The sequence below is a fragment of the Clarias gariepinus genome, chromosome 21 (genome assembly GCF_024256425.1).
Source record: "Clarias gariepinus isolate MV-2021 ecotype Netherlands chromosome 21, CGAR_prim_01v2, whole genome shotgun sequence".
Lineage (NCBI taxonomy): Eukaryota > Metazoa > Chordata > Actinopteri > Siluriformes > Clariidae > Clarias > Clarias gariepinus.
In genome coordinates this window covers 27,604,710-27,626,290 of record NC_071120.1, presented here as the reverse complement: position 1 = coordinate 27,626,290, position 21,581 = coordinate 27,604,710, and the positions used below count along the sequence as shown (strand labels likewise).

General features: G+C 40.7%; 1 protein-coding gene across 1 annotated transcript in view; it reads left to right on the top strand.

Annotated features, from left to right (window-relative positions):
• Window positions 1-5,548: 5,548 nt before the first annotated feature.
• The window catches only part of hk2 (hexokinase 2), a 42,712-nt gene continuing 26,679 nt past the window's right edge, over window positions 5,549-21,581 (top strand). The window contains exons 1-7 of the mRNA XM_053480580.1: window positions 5,549-5,853; window positions 11,355-11,517; window positions 14,156-14,304; window positions 16,739-16,858; window positions 17,604-17,699; window positions 19,868-19,967; window positions 20,155-20,338. Of these exons, the coding sequence (XP_053336555.1) occupies window positions 5,791-5,853; window positions 11,355-11,517; window positions 14,156-14,304; window positions 16,739-16,858; window positions 17,604-17,699; window positions 19,868-19,967; window positions 20,155-20,338 (875 nt within the window). The 5' untranslated portion in view covers window positions 5,549-5,790. The remainder of the gene's footprint in view (window positions 5,854-11,354; window positions 11,518-14,155; window positions 14,305-16,738; window positions 16,859-17,603; window positions 17,700-19,867; window positions 19,968-20,154; window positions 20,339-21,581) is intronic.

Genomic DNA, 21,581 nt, shown 5'->3' with positions numbered 1-21,581 from the left:
ATGAAACAATAAACACGACAAGGGAAAAGCAAAAATAGAAAGTTTTTTTGTATACAGTATACAATATATGTATTTTTTTTGTATACAATCAAATTATTTTGGATCTGTTCGTGTACCACCTACACAGGAGGAGGTGAGTGAAACGACCACAGAATAAACTAGAAGATTCAAACAGATTTCCTGTCTGGAAATATCTGGCATCGTGGGCTCGGGTCATTCAGTTTGGTGAGATGATTGCAGGAAAAGTGGGTGTTCTTTTAGAAACTGGCATGAAGTAGGTTTGGAATCTGATCGGATCAGCTGCTAGCTGACATCATGTGCCTGAAAATGTGCCTTGATGTTTCTGTTTTCAAAAAGGCATTGTGTCAGATATACAGTCTTCTGGTTGTTCTGTGCGTTAAAACTTTCTTTGTATAAAAATTCGATGTAATCTGAAATCAGGAGGAGAGGTAGTGTTGCGCAAAAAAAAAAAAAAAAAAAGCTGCGAAGTTAAGGTTTCCGAGTACAGGAAACTGAAGTCAGTGACTCTCATAAGATGGACTAAAGCCAGAATAGACGATGTGCCGAGCCGCACGTCTGCACTCATGCCCTGTCTTGAGCCGTAAATGTGACCAAGAATGAAAACTAATGTCAGGAGATATGATTAACTTTTTCCACACCAGTGACTAGTGAAAAGGCATCACTTCTAGCACCAGCAGTAAGATTATCCACAGCTACTGGTGTGAAATCTGACAAAGTGTTTCCTTTCTGATGAGCCCAAAACACCATAAAAACACCTCTCCGTATTTATCTCCGGAAATATGCAACAAAATGAACGTTGTTTGTTTTTTTGTTTAGTTTTGTAATGTCTTTTTTTCCTTATTAAAAAGCAAAAACTTTGTAAAAGCCTTCACATTTCAGTCCAGAGCATCATGAGGACTGCAGGAAGCAAAGCAGTAGGTTTGGAATCTGAACGGATCAGCCACCAGCGGATGTCACACGCCTGGGACCCGGGTTTGGCTCCGTGGCATAGTGTCTGGCTGCTCGCCCTCTGTTCGCACTCCGCATCAGTTTTAATAGAAAAAGGGAAGGAAACTTTGGTTGCGAAAAAGTGCCGGGTTTCTAATCACAAACACAAAGCATTTTCGAGAAATACTGTATATGTGCAAACTACATCCTTCGAAACATCCACAAACAAGCTGATTGAGCAACAGAGGGTGCAGATGGTTGCGGTTTTCAAATTAACCAAAAAAAAAAAAATATTAAATGACACGTTTGTTATTGCTGAATTTGCAATAATATGCTAGTAATACAAGGAAATAATATCTATCTTATAAATTCAGTTGTTTTTTTTCCCATCCTATTTTCATAAATTAATTTGATCAGTTGAGGTTTTTTGTGATTAAATATAGATCGCAACTATGATGAACTCATATGAACATTCATATGACCTTTATGAACGAAGTAACATTGTAAATCAGGGGCAGTGGTGACTCAAACGGTTAAGGCTGTGGGTTGCTGGGTTACTGATCGGAAGGTCAGGGGTTTGAGCCCCAGCACCGTCAAGTTGCACCTGTTGAGCTCTTAAGCCTATCTTCTCCAGGGGTGCTGTAACCTGGCTGACCCTGCCCTTTGACCCCAGCTTTCTAACTGGGATATATAAAAAACATCACTTCACTGTGCTGTAAGGTACATGTGACAAATAATTGACTACAATTTTATTAAATTGATCTATGTTGATTCTTAATGAAAGAACTGCAAATTATTTCAGTTGGGATTTCTAAAGTCTAAATCTAACTATATGCAGTACAGTTGCGGTCAACGCATGGCATTATTGGGCTTACAATGATAGACTTTAGCTGGTAGCTTCTCTTTGCAACATTAAAAGTGTGTGTGTGTGTGTGTGCGCCAGCACTAATGGGATTGACCAATGGGAAAGTCCAAGGAGCTCAGTATAGAACTGAGAAAGGTAGTTTTACACAAGTCAGGAACATTCCTCAGAGCCATTTCAAAACAGTTGCTCAGTTCAAGATCCGGTCAAACTATTGTAGTTAAGAACAAGTTCCTGTTAGGTGGAGGCACTTTGCCAATGTCTGCCCCGTCAACTGAGAGGAAACGGCCTTGGATGGTCAGGAACATCTCAGGAACCTCCAAGGCACAGGAGGCCTGCTATGAACTTGAAGCTGCTGGAAGACCAGTGTCACTGTCTGCAGTCAAGCCAAGATAGTTTTACATCACCAGGAACTGGAAGGCTGCCATCCAAGGAAGAAGCTCCTGCTTCATAATGGTGTTAGTGGTGGCTCAGTCGGTTAAGACTGTGGGTTGGACTGATCGGAAAGTTAAGGGTTCAAGTCCCAGCACTGCCAGACTTCCACTGTTGAGGTCTTTAGCCCTACCTGCTCCAGGGGCACCGTATCATACATGTGAAACATAATTAAATTGTATACAATATATAATTATAACTGTAGATTTGTGTATATATCTCTAGACTCTCTTATTATATATATATATATATATATATATATATATATATATATATATATAAACTTTATCTGGCACTGTTCTTTTTGTATATTAGTATAAGTTATTCTGTAGTTACTACACATATTCATGTTATAATATATTGGTTAGTCGAGTCTGGTTCCTCTCAAGGTTTCTTCCTATTGCCATCTCAGGGAGAATTTAAAGTGTGCTTGACTAAAGTTTGACCACATGGACGAATAAAAAGCCATCTATATTAAACTTTTGACCAGAGATGTGTTTGGAGGAGTAAAGGTGTTCTTCAATCCCACGAACACTGTAGCAGCTGTTAAGCATGGTGGTGGCAGCATTCCAGTGGAACTGGAGGACGGAATCAGGAACAAGGAGGAGAATTCTTCAACACTGTCGTGATTAAATATGGATCATAACTATGATGAACTCATTGACCTTTATGGACAAAATAACACTGTAAATTGGACAACAGCTATGAATTCACCGGATTGTTTGGAATGATTTATTTATTTTGTATCATTTAGTGGGAAATAAAAGTGAGGAAAAACTTAAAGGCAAATCTCCAAAAGGACTTTGAAAACTAAGCATTGTGGAATTGAGGAATGTGAATATTAAGAGGCTCTGTGGCTGTCAGGTTGATGATTCCGCATGCTCAGATCTGACTAAATAAACAGAGGTGTGATGATATCATGACATAAGTCAGCACACCTGATTTTTAAGGATTGAGAGAAACACCATCGCGGCTGCTCAAAGCACCTCAGAGTTGTGGAGTCACGTCAGCCCTCAGTATAAACCGAATAGGGCTTTATTTCGTTTCCACCCTCACCCGTACACCCGATCAGGCTGACATTAGGGACTGTTTGTACAGTCCCATGTGACGTGTCGTGAAATGCGACCCGTCAGGTTCTTCCAGCTTTTGTACAGAATGGCTCTTTGCTGATTAGACACTTCCCGTGATTCTTGAACACACCCTCATGAACGGGTTCACAACCCCTGGATGATCACGACCACTCCTTCAAATAACTCCCACATCCACAGACTCTTTACATACCCGGTGTGTCTCGATCCTGTTTCTCGAGCGTGAACGTTTCTGCATTTAAACTGTGAACAGTTCATTATGTGCCGATTTACAGAAAACATTTAATAAATGAGAAATTGGGTGCTAGCTTAAAGTGCTATCATAAATAAGAGTTTAGATCCTTGGATAGTTAATATGAAGGTATGTCTGCTTTATTTTTTTATTTGTATTTATTTACTACTGATTTCTGCTCAACATCTGCTAAACATACAATTTGTAAAAAAATGTAAGTACAAAAGTCTTGACCCCCCTTATTTTTTCATGATGAATTAACTAACTTAGATTAAGTTAATGTTTTTTTCTGTGACAGGCTGCACAGTGCCTAAAGATACAGATAAAGATAACAGTATAATTATAATTATTATATTATAAAGCTTATTTTAAAATAGGTAGTTTATGTAACAAACCTCAGCAGCGATCTCATTTCCCCTCTCGTCTGTTCCAAACACTCAGCACTCAGTGTCAGCAGTTCACTAATCACCGGCCTGATCATCTGTCATCATCTGCACCTATTTCTTCTGCTCGTTTGGCTTAACAAACAAAAAAAACATTCCTCTGGAACTGCTCAGGAAGCCTGGAGAACTGCTCCTCAAGACTACATGAAACATATGAGAAAGTCTGGAGCTTTGGAAGCAAAATATGAAGAAATAAACGGGGTGTTGTGTACTACATTCTTAGCAATATTAAGTATTTAAAGGTTTCTTACGGTTTTATTCTGCCCAAGTTCTACATTTCATATGTTTAAGATAGGGTATGTTTTTATTTCATTACATCGGCAGGGCCCGGGGTGATGTGACACGTGTGTGGGATCAACTAGAAACGTTTTATTTCTTATTATCTACGTGCTAAGACGCACATAGATTGATGGTGAGAGACAATAACTGCGGTAAATGTCAAGAAGAAACGACAAGCATCAGAACATTACACACAGCACTGTGTGTTCTTACTGTATACACCCATACACTAAGACTATAATTTAGTTCTGCATTATATTAAAAGGAACCCCTGATAATAGAGTAATAGAGTAACATATAACATTTGCACCAGAACCAGAAGCTTTTTTCCCCGGCCATCACAATGCTAAACTCTACACTACACCATTAACCCAATTAAACACCTGACACCCTATAACCTGTGATACATCTGCCAACTCTATTAATCTGTACTTAATAGCGTTATTGTTACATTATATTTACTGCATTTATATGTTGAGTCTTGCTCCTCCCGGCCATCATGTAAAGCGTTGTTAAAAGCGCTATTTAAACAACATTGAGTTTATATACATACACTTATTAACCTACACCTTAAGTTACACAATGCCAGTATTAGCCCTAAGGTGTATATACACTACTATTTGCACTTCTCATAGATGCTAAACTGCATTTTGTTGCTGAGTACCCGTACAATACAATGCCAAAGTTCTATCTATCTATCTATCTATCTATCTATCTATCTATAAATTATTTTTAAATGTGTATTTTTTTTAAAGGAAGGCCTACAATACATAATTTCTGTAGAAGACAGCTATTGTATTAAAATAACTGTTTATAGTTTTTTTTTTGCTTTAATATATTTTTAATAAACAAAGACAAGTAATACATAAAGGTACAGTATTTATATAAAAATGTACATTATTATAATATTTTATCATATGATACAAGAAAAAAGTTTTTCTTTCAATTTGACAATTTTATATACTTTTTATTGAACTTTACATTACACTACATCATATAATATTTTATTTTACATTATATTACATTTTGTTTTACTTTGCATTACATTATATTATGAAGTTTTATTTCGTATTACATTACTTTACATTATATATTTAATTTTATTTTAGTCTATAGTATATGAGATTACAGATGATGCAACTCTTTAGGCCTGATACATTTAGGGGGCGTCTCCTTCTCGCACTTACCCTCCCCTTAACCAATAGGAACCCACGAACATCGAGACGACAGAAATATGCAAATGAGGCTCGGACTAAATGGGAAGTGAGTAGTGCTGCTGTGTTCCGACATCACGTAAAGGCGCGCGCGCGTGGGCTATTAACCTGAAGAAAGGAAAGAGTTTTAGGACCTGAGTACTGAGTGTAGAGGGGGAAAAAGTTTTAAAAGTTTAATCAGAAAAATCAGAGAAGGAGAACCAGAAGAAAAGTTACTTAAGGTAAACTAAAATAAAGAAGAAGAAAGTCAAGCTACAGCAACAAGGAAGAAGAAGAAGAAGAAACCGGCAGAATGATAGCGTCGCATCTCCTGGCGTACTACGTTACTGAACTCCAGCATGACCAGGTTCAGAAAGTGAGTATCTTCTCACCAAACCCTCATTAACTATTCTAACTAACTAACTAACCCTGGCTGCGTCACGGCCCCCTAATACGTGACTACATAGTACTCCGGATGATTCGTGTGTACTACGTAGTACGGTAGTACGCAGGGTTGGGAGGTAACCATGGTGACGCCACGTGATTGCCGATAAACGGGTTTCCGCATTTATCACCCCCCCCTCCACAATCCAAGAGAGCGCGAGACAGAGAAATAGAAATACTTTTAACTAACTGTGTTGTGATGTAACACTAGTACAGCCAGAATGTCCCTGAACAACCCTCTCTCCTCACACACACATTCGCATTTCTTCCTGCCACGCCGAATCCGCCTTCTCCGCGAGGGTAACCGGAGCCACGCGCGCCCCCGTGACGTCATCCAACTGTGCGTCATCAGCATCGTGGTACAGGCAGGCGCGCGCGCCGTCGTCTCGCGCTCCATCAATCGAGTGAAACGCTCGCGCGGGCGATTCCTCCTTCACTTATACGCTAAAAATGAACCGAATCACTGATCCATTTGACTCACTGATTCATTCTTGCATTTCCAGTTTCTCACAGACTGACAGAAACCAAAACTGTGTGCATTAAATATATCCACAATTATTGTTCTTCCCATTGTCGGAATCCCATTCAGAAAGAAACCAGACACCTTAAAGCTTCCTAAAACCATCTACTATTTATACCTGTATTATCTGCTCATTGTGAATAATACATTACAGACCAACCTCGGTGTAACTCACACTAATGTCTAGCTGATTCAATGTTAAAATGGTAAATGTCAGATTATTGTGCATTTTGTCTTTCCAATTTCTCACAGGCTGACATAAACCAGAATCGCGTATGTGTGTGTTGTGTGTTTGCCCATAAATTCAACATTTGTTATTGTTTCACATAGCTATGAGGTGAATGAGAGAATTATTATAAACTGAGATATGAGATAAAGTGTTTGTTGAAACACTTATTTTGATGATAATGTGGAGTACCGTAAATACTTCAGTGTCCCTGTATCTGTGTGCATCAAATATCCCCAATAATTGAACCCAGAAATTTGTACCCAACTGGAAATCTAGTAAGGAATCCTATGCACAAAGAAACCAGATGTCTTAAAGCTTTCCAAAAAAAAAGAAAGAAAAAAAACTGCTATTATTACTATATATCTACTATTCATACATGATTTATCTGATTGTTCTAAATAATCTATCTGTACCCGGTTATGTCCGTAGAAAACATCATTACAGACTAACTTCGGTGTAACTTGCACTAACACGTAGCTGATTTAATGTTAAAATCTAATTTTATTGTCGATTTCTTTAAAAAAAAAACGTAGTAAATGTCAAAATATTTAGTATTTCCAGTTTCTCACAGGCCGACAGAAATCCACATTGTGTGTGTGTATGCGCCAACAGTCAAAATATTTTATTAAAATAAGCTGTTTAACATCGTTGTGGAAAGAATTAGAAACGAAGATATACTGTAAGATAATGTGTTTGTTAGAACACGTACGCTATGATATCGTGGTGTATCGTAATACCTGTAAGCATCTCTGTATCTTTGTGTATTAAATATCCACAATCATTGTTTTTCCTATGGGAATCCCATTTACAAAGAAACCAGACGCCTTAAAGATTTTGAAAAGAACAGTCTGTCTACTATTCATACCTGTATTATCTGATCATTCTGAATAATCTGTCTGTATCCATTTACTGTACATCATCAAAAACTAACTTCGGTGCAACTCGCACTAACCTTTAGCTGATTCAGTGTTGAAATCTATTTTATTGATGATTTCTTTAAAAAAAATGGAAGTGAATGTCAATACTTTTGGCAATGGAAAGCAAAGGGACTACACTTGAGCCTCTCAGATTTACAATGTTAGTTTGTAGTTACAAATGTATCGCCTTTATTAAGTTTAAGTAGGATTAGTAGGTTAATAGGATTTTTATTTGAGTTTAATCATATACAGTTCAGTACACTGTGAATTGAAACAAGGTTTCTTTAGAAAGTGCTACATACAATATATAAATGAACAAAACTAGCCTAATTAAGACACCCAATTAAATATAAAGATGCCTAATTAGCTAAGACAACAAATTAACACCGTACATTAACAAAACTTGCTAAGACATTTAATTAGCTAATTATCTTAGACAACAAATTAACACTATAAACGAACAGAGCTGGCTAACAACTATACAAAAAATCTATATAAGACCGCCTGGTCTTTTATCTCAGTTTTTAACTTAATAAGATTAAAAATAGATCTTTAATTTTTTGCTGAAACTTGCTTGAGACTCCTTCCGTACCTGATTTAGAGCACAGATCTAAACCTGTGAGTTGTTTTAGAAACTAAGTGACAAATCAGAGTGCTGTTGCTTTAAGATCTTTTATTTCATCATAACATTTCTGAAGGCAGCATGGATGTAGGAGAAAGAGAGGAAGGAAGACAAGGTAAGAAGAAGAGATTCCATATTGAAGTAACCCTTGAACTGGGAGAGTGTGTAATGTTTCATCAGCTCTCTACAGACTGTTTCCCCGCCCCCCCACGCTGCCTTGTGACCGCCTCCGGGACGTGTGCGTCGTGGGGACGTTGACTCATAACAGCCTCTAATGTTGAGGTCACAGAGCTACAGATCCTCAGGGGGTTCTTCTCGACTCTCTCACCTTCTCCCCTGAGGGTTCATGTCCTCCATCTTTTAAAGGAGCAGCAATGAAACATGACACAGTTTGCTTTCAGATGCACAATGGATGTTTTTTTGTATTCTCGCTTCACGTAACATCGATAAACTATAATGTCATGTTTTTAACTAGGTTGTCTTTCCTCCGTTGTGGGTTTTTGAGATTATTGTCTCTTTTACATCCTAATTGCAAATGTTTATACTTGATCTAGAAATTGGGAAAATTCTATTCAGTTACTTATCGCAGTTCTTTATATTTATTTACATTTAAGGTGGTAAAACGCTGTAGCACAGCATCCTATTTATTATAAGTTTGTTTTAGAATTATAACAAAATCTTAAAAATTAATATTGAATCTGGAATTTTATAAAATTTTGTATCAGGTGATCCCTGGTATGTTGCGTATTAGCTTAGCTACACAAATACACAAAATCCGTTATCAAACTGGTTATTAATAATAACCATAATAATCTCGTTACTATAGCAACCTGGTTACAATGGAATTTTATTGTAAATTGTTCGTAAGTGGCTTTACTTCATAAATGTGAAAATTTGGTTAGTCTGAAAAAACCTTTGCATCCTCCGTTTCGGTTTGTGTAACATTTATGTTTAAGGAGACTTTCTAACATAAACTTTGCTTGTTCTGCTTTAAATGGCACATTTTTTTCTACGAGCTAAATTTTATTTCTTTGCGCAAAAGCAATTAAACAGCAATTTGTTGACCATTTTGTAAAACTGTGTCTTATATTGAAGCTAATTGACAAAAAATATGACAAAAGTAATGACGTGTGTGGGAGATGGCTATAGCGGCTACATATCAGTGCATACGATGCTTATGATGTGCTCTTTTACCAGTTTCTTTTTTTTCCTCACGTCTTCTGGACATTGCCTTTTATAGAGTTTTGTAAGTGTCTAAGAAGCATCCTTGGTGATTTATGCCTGATTTGTGTTGATCAATGAAAATGTTTTGTTAAAAATATAAATTTTTTGTAATTGTTGTTTATTGTTAGTTCAGTACATGGGTTTTGGCTTGAATTAGGGCTTGAAAGAACGCAACACAAAACTAAAGTCATAAATTTAGACTCATAAGCCTAAAATTTCTCATTTAGGGCAAAAGTATTGGCACCGTAGAGAGGAAGCGGTATGTGTTTGCGTGTCTGCGGCAGCCCGTCTCTTACACAAGTTGCTGTGATTGCAAGCACATAGAGTTAACAGACTAAACCAGGCCTACAGGACGTGTACACATTTCATCTATGACCGAAAGCAGTGTATTTTAGTTTTGACTCTGTGTGTTATTTTTATTTATAGACCTGCTCTTGGGATTCAGAAAACGTGGAAGATGTATTAGCGCGAGCCTTTTGAGACTTAAGTTTGTGTCCCGTTGATGATTACAGCTGTCTCTCCAAACAGAATGTAAAGACGAGTGCGACTTGCGTGCTGGACGCGAGTGTAGAAAGCATGGGGTAAAAATAAAGAACAATAAAAATAAAATATAAATAAGGTTAAAGACTCACGCCTACTTCTGAAACGCTGGACAAATGTAGACAAAGTGGAAGTTTTGTTACCACACAGGTTATAATTACTACATACTGTTGTAGTGTTTACTCTGGAGGGTTGGGAGGTTGAGGAGGCCTGATTAAGACTGTGTGTGTGTGTGTGTGTGTGTCTTTTTTTTCCTTTTCGTCTCTGGTGTCGTGTCACATGGTTGCTGCAGGAACCTGAATTGCACAAACCTAGCCGCTTGAGATTCCTTAGCGAATGAATAGAAGTGTGTGTAATAAGGGTGTGTGTGTGTGTGTGTGTGTGTGTGAAAAAAAAACACAATCTGAGTAATAGGGAAGTGTAAAAATGAAGTAAATGAGATGACTGTCCTAATTCTCAGACGTTTTAGTGTGTGTTCACTGCCTGAGTCAGGCTGGCGTTATTTTATTGATGTATTATTTAATCGGTTGAGACTTTTTCTGGACATGTCTGAATCAGGACGCTCACTTCCTTCCCCCTCAGACAGACCGACCTCTTTTTGTCCTCTAGGAAATTTCTCTGGCTCGGATCCTGGGTATCAGCGTTCACTACGGAGATCAGATGTCACCCACATAACTCCCACAGCCCTTTCAACCCTGTCACCTCTCCTGGACGTGTTTTAAATATTACGCTCCACATTTGTCCGGGAGATCGAGGGACAGGAGGTGTGACATTTCCCGTGCCCGGGATCGTTCTGTGCAGAGCCTCGTTCCATGAGAAGGGAATGAATGAATTTCGAGCACTGAACAGAGCACAGTGAATTCATGATGAGGCCTCGGTGTCTCACTGAGCGGATGTGGATGTGGTGCGTGGCACAGTACAGGACGTGGGCGTAACCTGTCAGTCACAGAGACAGGGAGACGTGTGCATCTGAGTCATGGCCTCTTTGGCTGTGTGGAGCTGGGAGTGAAATCTTTGCGTTGTGCAGAACTGTAAAGTAAAGGAGGTGGCTTGTACCTGTCAATCAGATTGAAGCAGGTGCTTGTCAGGTTCTCTCAAGCCCGAGGGAATAAGGCGGGGCTTGCTTTTAATTACAGTGAAGTAGTGAGGTGTGGCCTTGTTATAAGTTAATTGCAGTGAAGGAGGCGTGGCCTGTGTGCCAAAAGTAATGTCCAATTTCGACACACGTATTTAAATCTTTTATTTTTTCAGTAAATGTATCTCATGCTTTGTATTTTTAAGATCCTATTTCTACCAGACCATCATGTGACTCTTGCGTTGTTTTTAATGTATGTTTATAGACTGCAGCTGTTCACTGATGCCCTTGTCTCCTGTCCCTCAGGTCGATAAGTTTCTGTACCACCTTCGTCTGTCCAACGAGAACCTGATGGATGTGTCCGTGCGCTTCAGAAGGGAGATGGACAAAGGCCTGGGCAGGGACACCAACCTCACCGCCTCGGTCAAAATGCTGCCTACGTTTGTGCGCTCCACACCCGATGGAACAGGTAACGCCGCCGCCGGAGGAGGACGAGGACGAGGACGAGGAGTGCACCTCAATCACACAGTAGCACTGGGCAGTAAGCCCACGAGTTAGTTAATACAGGCATCATGTTACTTATCTCTTATCAGACAAGACACAAACTGTGTTTTATTACCTGTGAATGATTGACAGCATCCTGCTCTTTACAGGATTCCTCTCGGAGCGGAGCAGGTTGTCTACGACTACCGCGTTTTATTTATTAAAGAGCAACAAGGCAGGCTTTTTATCCGGTTATAATTACGTTAAAGATTATCAAATGTCAAGGAAAGAAGTTAGAGCAAAGTGTAAACTCCTCCGTCCTGAAGATGCCAAAGCCCCATAAAAGTTTTATAAAAGCTACAGCTTTATCCCTGACACTAGAGACTCCTTACATAAATGGTGCTTTAAATAAAACCTAGGTCACGCCCCTGACCAAGAAAATACAAAATGCCACATAAAGTACAATGAAAATGAAAATACCCGGAGAAGTAAATCAATTAAGTTAATTAAAATGTTTCTATCTCCATGACAACGGTTACTTCAAATTAAACATCAAATTGTTTAAAATTATACAGTTTAAAAATACACCATCCGACATCCCATAAACCCAAAAGAAGATGCTGCGATACTCTTATAAAGCACGCGTATTTATAGAACCTCAGTCCATCTTCTGCAAATACTCATGTTTTATGAGAGTATCACATCGGTTTGAGACCTCGGTGGTCTTTTATACCGTGTTATTCTGTATACAGTGTCGCAGGGGGCCTGGAGCGTACCCCAGGGAAGTTAGGGCATAAGGCAAAGGTGCCAATCCATTACAGGGCGCACGCCCTTACACACACACTACGGGCTATTTAGGACCGTTAGTTAACCTAATCTGCATGTTTTTGGACTGTGGGAGGAAACCGGAGTACTTAGAAGAAACCTACCAAGCATGGGGAGAACCTGCACACACAGGCGGGAATCGAACCCTTAACTCTGGACGTGCGAGGCGACGGTTCTAACCCCTACGCCACCCATTTAAACAATCAACAAAACATCTTTTAGTGTTCCTTGTATGTATCTAATCGATATTTCTACTTCAGTGATTATTAAATATATCTAGTAATTTGCTTAAAAAAAATCACACGCACAAAATAAACGTCAGTGCTACTGAATCTAAAACGGCCTGTAATGATGTGGTGCGTGTCTGTTTGCTTTTTCTTGTTGACTCGGCTGTTTATTAGCCCGTTTTTACGGCCGTCCTCCTGATAGCAGAGTTAATCATTTTTCTCTTTTCCCTTCATCACTTCCTCCTTTGTTTTCACTTTCATGTTCTCACACTCTGTATCAGAGACGAGTGGTTTGTTTCTCGCGTGACTTTGGGGGCGGACCCTGAGCGTCTGTGTTTAAACACCTTCAAACGATGAACGGATAAAAATGATACGACGTGTTAACGTTAGAGGCTAATATGTGTACCGCGTGCCACCTAAACCTGGAGTGCCGACTCAGCTCGCAGTCAGGTGCTTTCTATGGATATATAATCACACACACACACACACACACACACACACACACACCCACACACCCACACACACACAAGGCTTTTATATCACATCGTATCTGAAAAGTATAAAGTGTGGGATTATATTATGTAAGTGTGGGACGTCATTTCACAGGACTGAAGGTTGTTTCTGTTTAATTCAGCCATGAATAGAGAGACACACACACACACACACACCCACACCCACGCACACACTCGTGTTGTGGAAAAGACATCACACACACACACACACACGCTCGTGTTGTAGTAAAGACATCTCACACACACACACACACACTCGTGTTTTAGCAAAGACATCTCACACACACACACACACACACACACACACACACACACACACTCGTGTTGTAGTAAAGACATTACACACACACACACTTGTGTTTTAGTAAAGACATTACACACACACACACACACACACACACACACACACTCGTGTTGTAGTAAAGACATCTCACACACACACACACACACACACACTCGTGTTTTAGAAAAGACATCACACACACACACACACACACACACACACACACACACACACACACACACACTCGTGTTGTAGAAAATAAATCTCACACACACACACTCGTGTTGTAGAAAATAAATCTCACACACACACACACACTCGTGTTGTAGTAAAGACATTACACACACACACACACACTCGTGTTGTAGTAAATACATCTCACACACACACACACACACACACACACACACACACACACACACACACACACACACACACACTCGTGTTGTGGAAAAGACATCACACACACACACACACACACACACACACACACACGCACACACTCGTGTTGTGGAAAAGACATCACACACACAGACACACACACACACGCTCGTGTTGTAGTAAAGACATCTCACACACACACACACACACACACACACACACTCGTGTTTTAGCAAAGACATCTCACTCACTCACACACACACACACACACACACACACACTCGTGTTGTAGTAAAGACATCTCACACACACACACACACTTGTGTTGTAGAAAAGAAATCTCTCTTGTGTTGTGTAAGGTTTCTCTCACGTGAGTGTGTGTGTTTCTAACCCTAGAGAAAGGTGATTTCCTGGCGCTCGACCTCGGAGGGACGAACTTCAGAATCCTGCGAGTGAAAGTTTCCTCTAACGGCAAACAGACGGTGGAGATGGAGAACCAGATCTACGCCATTCCAGAGACACTGATGAGGGGCAGCGGGACAGAGGTGTGTGTGTGTGTGTGTGTGTTTTCAGTTTTCTGTTTTTCCCTCTGATGTGTGTCCGTTCTTTGCGTTTCCTATCCTTTGATGTTCGTCTGTCAGGCTTTTGTCCTTTTCCTCCTCCGGCTCGCGTCCTCACTTTCTGTATAAAGACGTGAGATTAACAAAAAGAGGATTTTCTTTTGTCCTGAGCTCTTATTTCTTTAATCTGTTCACACAAGAAGTGCTCGAGGGGGAATATAAAAAAAAAAAAAGACAAAAAAACAGACCAGCAAATTAGAGCCTTTCACTGAGATGGCTGCGATAATAGCTGCCTGAAAGACTGAAAAGAAAATAATATAAATTTAGTGAGAAAACATCATGAAAACAAAAAAGTCTTCTTTTAGTGTAGTTTGGGAGGAAGAAGGAAAAAAAAGGCATCGCCTCTTGATGAAATGTTTAGGAAAAGTTAAAAGTGGTGTGAGAACACCTGCCTTCATCACTGACACGGACATCACTGCAGCTTGTTTTAGCGACCTCGGGATGTTCCACTCTGATTTTAGACCCGAAGATTAAACACATTTTTGAGTCCACATCTATTATACAGAGCAGACTTGGAGTGTGTGAATCACCTGCTGTGATAAAAACTCCTAATTAAATTCAGGACTCTTTGCTTTTTTCTCGTATCACTTAAAACTCTAGCCTTTTGCCTCTTTTTTTTATTTTATAAACCTTTATAGAACATATATAGAAATGCCAAAGATACACATGATCACATGTTTTATGGTTGTTTTCTGTTGTTTCTTTGATAAAAAAAAGTGTGCTAATTTTAAGAGTTCTACATTTTTGCGACATCATTCCCATATTCTAGGCGTGGCAAAATTAGCCTTTATAAAAGTAATAATACCTTTTTATTCTACCCGACCGATCTGAAACCCTAAAAACACAGTATAATTAATTTTAATAAAATTTTTCATAAAATATCTTTTTTTTAAATGTTATTATCATTATTTTTTTCAAAGAAGTTTTTCATAGGGGTTTTGATTTTTACTCATCTTTTTTCCCCCCGATTTTCTCCCTAATTTAGTCGTGGCCATTTCCTCCCCGTCACTAGGGGGCTCCCACATTAAGGCTACTACTACCACTCAGCCGGGAGGGCCGAAGATTATCACTTGTTTCCTCCGAACCGCGTGACGCCAGCCGACCGCATGTTTTCGAACTGCTCGCTCACGCACGGTTAGGAAACACACTCGGAGGAAAGCGCTAGCCGCTCCTTTCGCGTGCGCGAGCTCACAGACGCCCCTGATTGGCTCCTAGTCTTAGAGCCAAGATTAATCGGCCAATCAGCTCTTTCTAGACCTCCGGCTGTGAGAGGTAACAGTATCACCCAGGAAATCGAACCAGCGATCTCCGGATGATGGGGCGAGCACTTTACCACTGCGCCACTCGGAGGCCGATTTTATTCGATACAGAAAGAAGTGTGGGAAAGAGTTAATAAAACACTCTGCAGAGTCTGATTATCAATAAAATATAAATAAAATAAAGAAATATATAGATATAGATTGTTTCCGGCCCAGTGCTGGTTGGTGGAAACTGTGCTGCAGAGCATGAGTGAATCCCCCGAAAACGTCCTTCTCCTAAACCAAAAAATCAGCAACATTCAAATAAATTCACTTTAAGGTCGTGCAGTTGCGCGTCTCAGGACTATTCCTCATCAAACACCCAGACTGTGAGAAACCTGTACTGAAGGTCACACATCTAGTGTTCTACCGACATGACACGTTTCTGCAAGAATAAAGCGTTTCTGAAATATCCGAGCGTTAAAAACAATTGTTTAGACTCCTCGTCTGTGTAATTTGTAGTTTAAAAAAAAAACAGTTTAAATGTTGCTGTGATCAGGGTTTGAAGAGAGCAGTGCAAAAGTTTGAGCATCCTGAGAACCTGAGGGGAAACTTTCTGCATGTATTTATGTGATTGTTTTCCTTACAAAAGATTTATTTTATAGTTAAACTTCCAAACATGTCGGCCAATTTAAGCTCTGACGTTATCTTTAGTTTACAAGCTATTTATTATAGAAAGGAAAAAAAACTGAAAGGAAACATTCCCTGTTTTTGGGGCTTTTCCCATGTTTGTATTGGCGAGAGCTTAAAAACAAGACGATGAGATTTTCCCTCTAAAGTGACCGCATGTCTCAGCAGGAGCTCATATACATAGACACTGAAATGGCACGTTCAGAGGAGGAGTGAAATTTTGAGGAACGCATCATCTGAGGGGCGTTTCAACAGAGGGCTTAAACACACGCGCGCACACACACTTCAGGGGATCTCTGAGACATGTGTTAACGGCCTTAGCATGGGTCCACAAACTTTATCTGGATTATATGAGAAGTAAAAGCTGTTTGCTAAAGGTTGTTGAAGTTTAATCAGTGCTTTTCACCTCTCTCTCTCTCTCTCTCTCTCAGCTCTTTGACCACATCGCTGAATGCCTCGCCAACTTCCTGGAGAAACTCGGCATCAAGGAGCAGAAACTGCCGCTGGGCTTCACCTTCTCCTTTCCGTGTCAGCAGACCAAACTGGACGAGGTGAGCCTGTGTGTGTGTGTGTGTCATTGTTTAAACTCAGGTCTCTGAGGCTTCAAATTCAAGATTCAAGATTCAAATAACTTCATTAATCCCGGAGGCTTGTTTATTCTTTTAATTAATGTCATAATTAAAGTCTGTATTCTCAATGACATTTTAGTGTCTTCAAAACAAAAATGTAATTGGAGTTAGGTCATTATTCTGGCTATGAAGTGCGGAGAAAAAAACGCGTTACACGTTTAACAGTTTTGTAATCACTCTGACTAATTAACGCATCAGAAAATTGCTTTATTAAGAGTTTGAGTGGCCATGTTTTTTTGTTTTTTTTTTCATTCCAAGTCATTCCATAGTTCCAAGCTTTAGCCTTTTGGTTCCACAATATGACGTAATACTTAACGATGGACGCAAAATGATTTGCATTCATCTAGTTAGAATTTTTATTTTAATTTATTTTTTTCCGCCTTGCTAGCGGACATGTGGTTCAGTACTTTCTAGTGATGCTAGGTGGCACCGGAGAGCCGCAGCTAATATTCAGCCTTGCGTTCGCGCAATCAGGAGTCTTGTTTTTTTACTTTCAGTACAGTGTTTGATAAACATGAGAGATATTTTAAACTAGGCTAGGCTAAGCTAGGTTAGGTGTACAACTGACAATGATGGTTTCACAATCACCGCCCAATTTGTTTTATATTTTTGTTTAAAAACATATAATGTCTTTAATTAACCTTTGTGTGTGTGTGTGTTGTGGCAGAGCATCCTGGTGACGTGGACCAAGGGCTTCAAGGCAAGCGGCGTGGAGGGGAAAGACGTGGTCATGCTGCTGAGAAAAGCCATCAAAAAGAGAGGGGTAAGACCCGCGACGAGCTTTTTTTTAAATCTGGAATATTCTCCTCATGTCTTGTAAAAAAAATCATCGCGCATCAGTTATCTTTTCCTCGGTCGCGCCTCGGCTCGCCTCAGTGACATCACTAATCCTGCCGGGTGAAGCGGCGTGAGAGTTTTCATCTGCTGTTCCGAATGAAATAAGCCCACGTGTGCTCACGTGTGTCCTCTGTGGAGATGAGCTTTGCCCTGTCGTTGTTTCTCAGGGTTACATCATCAGCCTCTCTGAAAACTGCTGCAAAATTCTTCGGTTTCGGGGCGTGTATCAAAGCGTTTACGCTTGTGGCTGCGACGCGCCTCGGATTCAGTTAGCGTTTAATTCACACAGTGTAAATAGGAATGAACAAATGATTCATGTAAGTGTTAGCCAGAGTGACGCGGTAAAGCGCGGCAGGCGGGTTAACACACAAACACGTTCACCATCATCATCATCATCATCATCGTCTCTTGGTAAGCCTCTGTTTATTCCACATCACGAACAGAAAAAACTTAATCAGAAAGATTTCAGCTGTGAGCTGCGAGAGTGTTTTTACTCTCTCGTCTTACCATTTCACCAGAGGGGTGTGTGGTCCAGCCGCCGTCGTTCTCCAGACATACTCATGCTGCTCACCACAGGATACACTCCATGTGAGGCGAAACACCGATCAGTGGTGCTTCTGAGTAATCTATCATAAAAGAAACGCTCGGCCGAGTGAGTATCTGGCGCTTTAGTTCCAGTTTCAAGGTGCGAAACAAATTGATTTCTTTTTATCATCTGCCAGGCAATTACGCAATATAATAACAATAGTAATAGTAATAATAATAAAAAAAAAACAATGCGGCGGTACCGTGGCATTCGAACCCCCGTCTGACAAATTTCCGCCTTAAGAACTGATATTTTACAAGAAATTTTACCTCAGCATATGAATAATTTTTTTGTCATTCGAGTAACGGAATTGAACTAACTGGCTCGGAAAGCCCCGCGGACGTTCAGGAGCCGATTACAACGTTTGTGTCAGTGGAAAGTGTTTGTTTGTGCGTGTTAAAACAAAATGAAAAAAATATATATATTGAAGACGTAACACCATGGGTCTTGGGAATGGTATCAAGGACGGTAGCTAGGGGCCTCCGAGTGGCGCAGTGGTTTGCTGGGAGATCGCTAGTTCGATCCCCGGGAGATGCTGTTACCTCTCACAGCCGGAGGTCTAGAGAGAGCTGATTGGCCGAGCTCTCTCAGAGGGGAGGGATGAGAGTTACTTGCGCTCCCACATTAATCACGGCTCTACAGCCAATCAGGGGCGTCTCTGAGCTCGCGCACACGGAAAGGGGCAGCTAACGCTTTTCTCCGAGTGTGTTACTCCGCCCCTAACGGTGCGTGAGCGAGCAGTTCGAAAAGATATGGTCGGCTGGCGTCACGCGGTGCGGAGGAAACACGGGATAGTCTTCGGTCCTCCCGGCTGAATGGTAGTAGTAGCCTTAATGTGGGAGCCCCCTAGTGACGGGGAGGAAATGGCCACGACTAAATTAGGGAGAAAATCAGGAAAAAAATCCCCCCCAAAAAAGGACAGTAGCAAGAAGAAAAGGGAGCTGCCTTCAGTTTGATTTTTAAAGCAGCTGGTGCCGAGAGGAATCAAGTGATGTTTAATAAATGTAATTTATTTTATATTTTACTTAATTTTCATGTTTTTTTTATTTGTTTTGATTGTTTTTATATGCAAAAAATACAATTATAATGTTGGAAATTGGTAATATTGGTGATATTTTTGAGCGGATTATATGTTTTTGCGTTTACATTATGGGAAAATACGTTTGACAATATGAGATTTCGTTCTTGAGACCTCATCTTGGGAACGGATTAAACGCGTATCCTAAAGTAGCGGCGTATCTCAAACTTGGAAATCTGGTTAGATAGTATTTTCTGTAGTTCGCTCACTTAAAAAATAAAGAAATAAAAAGAATAAACAGAAGAGACTTCACCATAGACTTTAGTGATTTACACATGAGCCTCCTAATGTTTATATGTTTATACGAATTTGTTTTTATAATTGTTTCGATTTCTAAAGTTTTTATAATGGATCAGGAAAGGAATAAGACCCGTACTTTGTACCCGTACTGTGCTACGTTTTAAAGTCGTCTCTTTTCCTCCTCCATCAGGACTTCGACATCGACATCGTCGCCGTGATCAACGACACCGTTGGCACCATGATGACCTGCGGCTTCGACGACCATAACTGCGAGATCGGCCTCATCGTAGGCGAGTCTTCTCTCTCTCTCTCTCTCTCTCTGTCTCTCCACCTAAAGGGAATTTCTGAAATTTGATGAAATTAAGTGTATCATGTCATTACTAATACTTTTTTTCCCCTCACATTACCTCTTTAACCATAAATACCTGCTTCACAATGACTTTTTGTGTGTGTGTGTGTGTGTGTGTGTGTGTGTAGGTACGGGTACGAACGCATGCTACATGGAGGAGATGAGGAACATGGAGCTGGTGGAAGGAGACGAGGGCCGCATGTGTGTGAACATGGAGTGGGGAGCGTTCGGAGACGACGGAGCGCTCGACGACATCCGCACCGACTTTGACCGCGAGATCGACGCCGGATCGATAAACCCCGGGAAACAGCTGTGAGTGACACGAGAGTCACGCATATTGTATCGAGGCGTCGTGTACAGAGCTCGGGCGTTTCTCTTCCCGGGTGCAGGATTTAAGGAACGTGTTTCTGTTTATCTGTGTGTTCTGTCTCTTTCTGAACAGGAACAGAACAGTCTGAAGCACAAACACGCCGTGACTTTCTTACCGGAGAAGATTAGACTTTTATATTTTGAGACGCAGACAGATAGTTTGATGTTTTTGTCCTTGTTATTAAAGTGCCAGTGATAAGTGTGAAGGTTGTTCCAGGTCTGCCGGTGTAGTGTGACACGAGGCATGAAACATTTATTAAAGAGCAGCTCGCAGTTCCTCAGTGAGGTCACGGGGTCAGTCATCAATAATAAAGCGACGTGTTGTTAAGTATTTAGTGAGTGAGTGAGACACACAGACCTTGTGTATGAAGTGAGACACTTTCACCCACACTGACATAGCTGCGATACAAGCCACGCCTCCTTTACTTTGACTGACATGCACAGGGATAAGCCACACCTCCTTTATTGTGACTGACATGACTGAGTGTGTCACACTGTCAGTGTGTAGGGCACGCCTACATTGACACACCATGACTCTTTTAGTGTGAAGAACGTGCACAGGGATAAGCCACGCCTCCTTTACTGTAACTGGCATGTGCACGGATAAGCCACACCTACTTTACTGTAACTGACATGCACAGAGAACAAGCCACGCCTCCCTTACTGTAACTGACATGCACAGGGAACAAGCCACGCCTCCCTTACTGTAACTGACATGCACAGGGAACAAGCCACGCCTCCTTTACTGTATCTGACATGCACAGGGAACAAGCCACGCCTCCTTTAGTGTAACTGACGTGCACAGTGATAAGCCACGCCTCTTTTACTGTATCTGATATGCACAGGGATAAGCCACGCCTCCTTCACTGTAACTGACATGCACAGAAAACAAGCCACGCCTCCTTTACTGTATCTGACATGCACAGGGAACAAGCCACGCCTCCTTTAGTGTAACTGACGTGCACAGGGAACAAGTCACAACTCCTTTACTGTAACTGGCATGCACAGTGATAAGCCACGCCTCTTTTACTGTATCTGATATGCACAGGGATAAGCCATGCCTCCTTTACTGTATCTGACATGCGCAGGGATAAGCCACGCCTCCTTTACTGTAACTGACATGCGCAGGGATAAGCCACGCCTCCTTTACTGTAACTGACATGCGCAGGGATAAGCCACGCCTCCT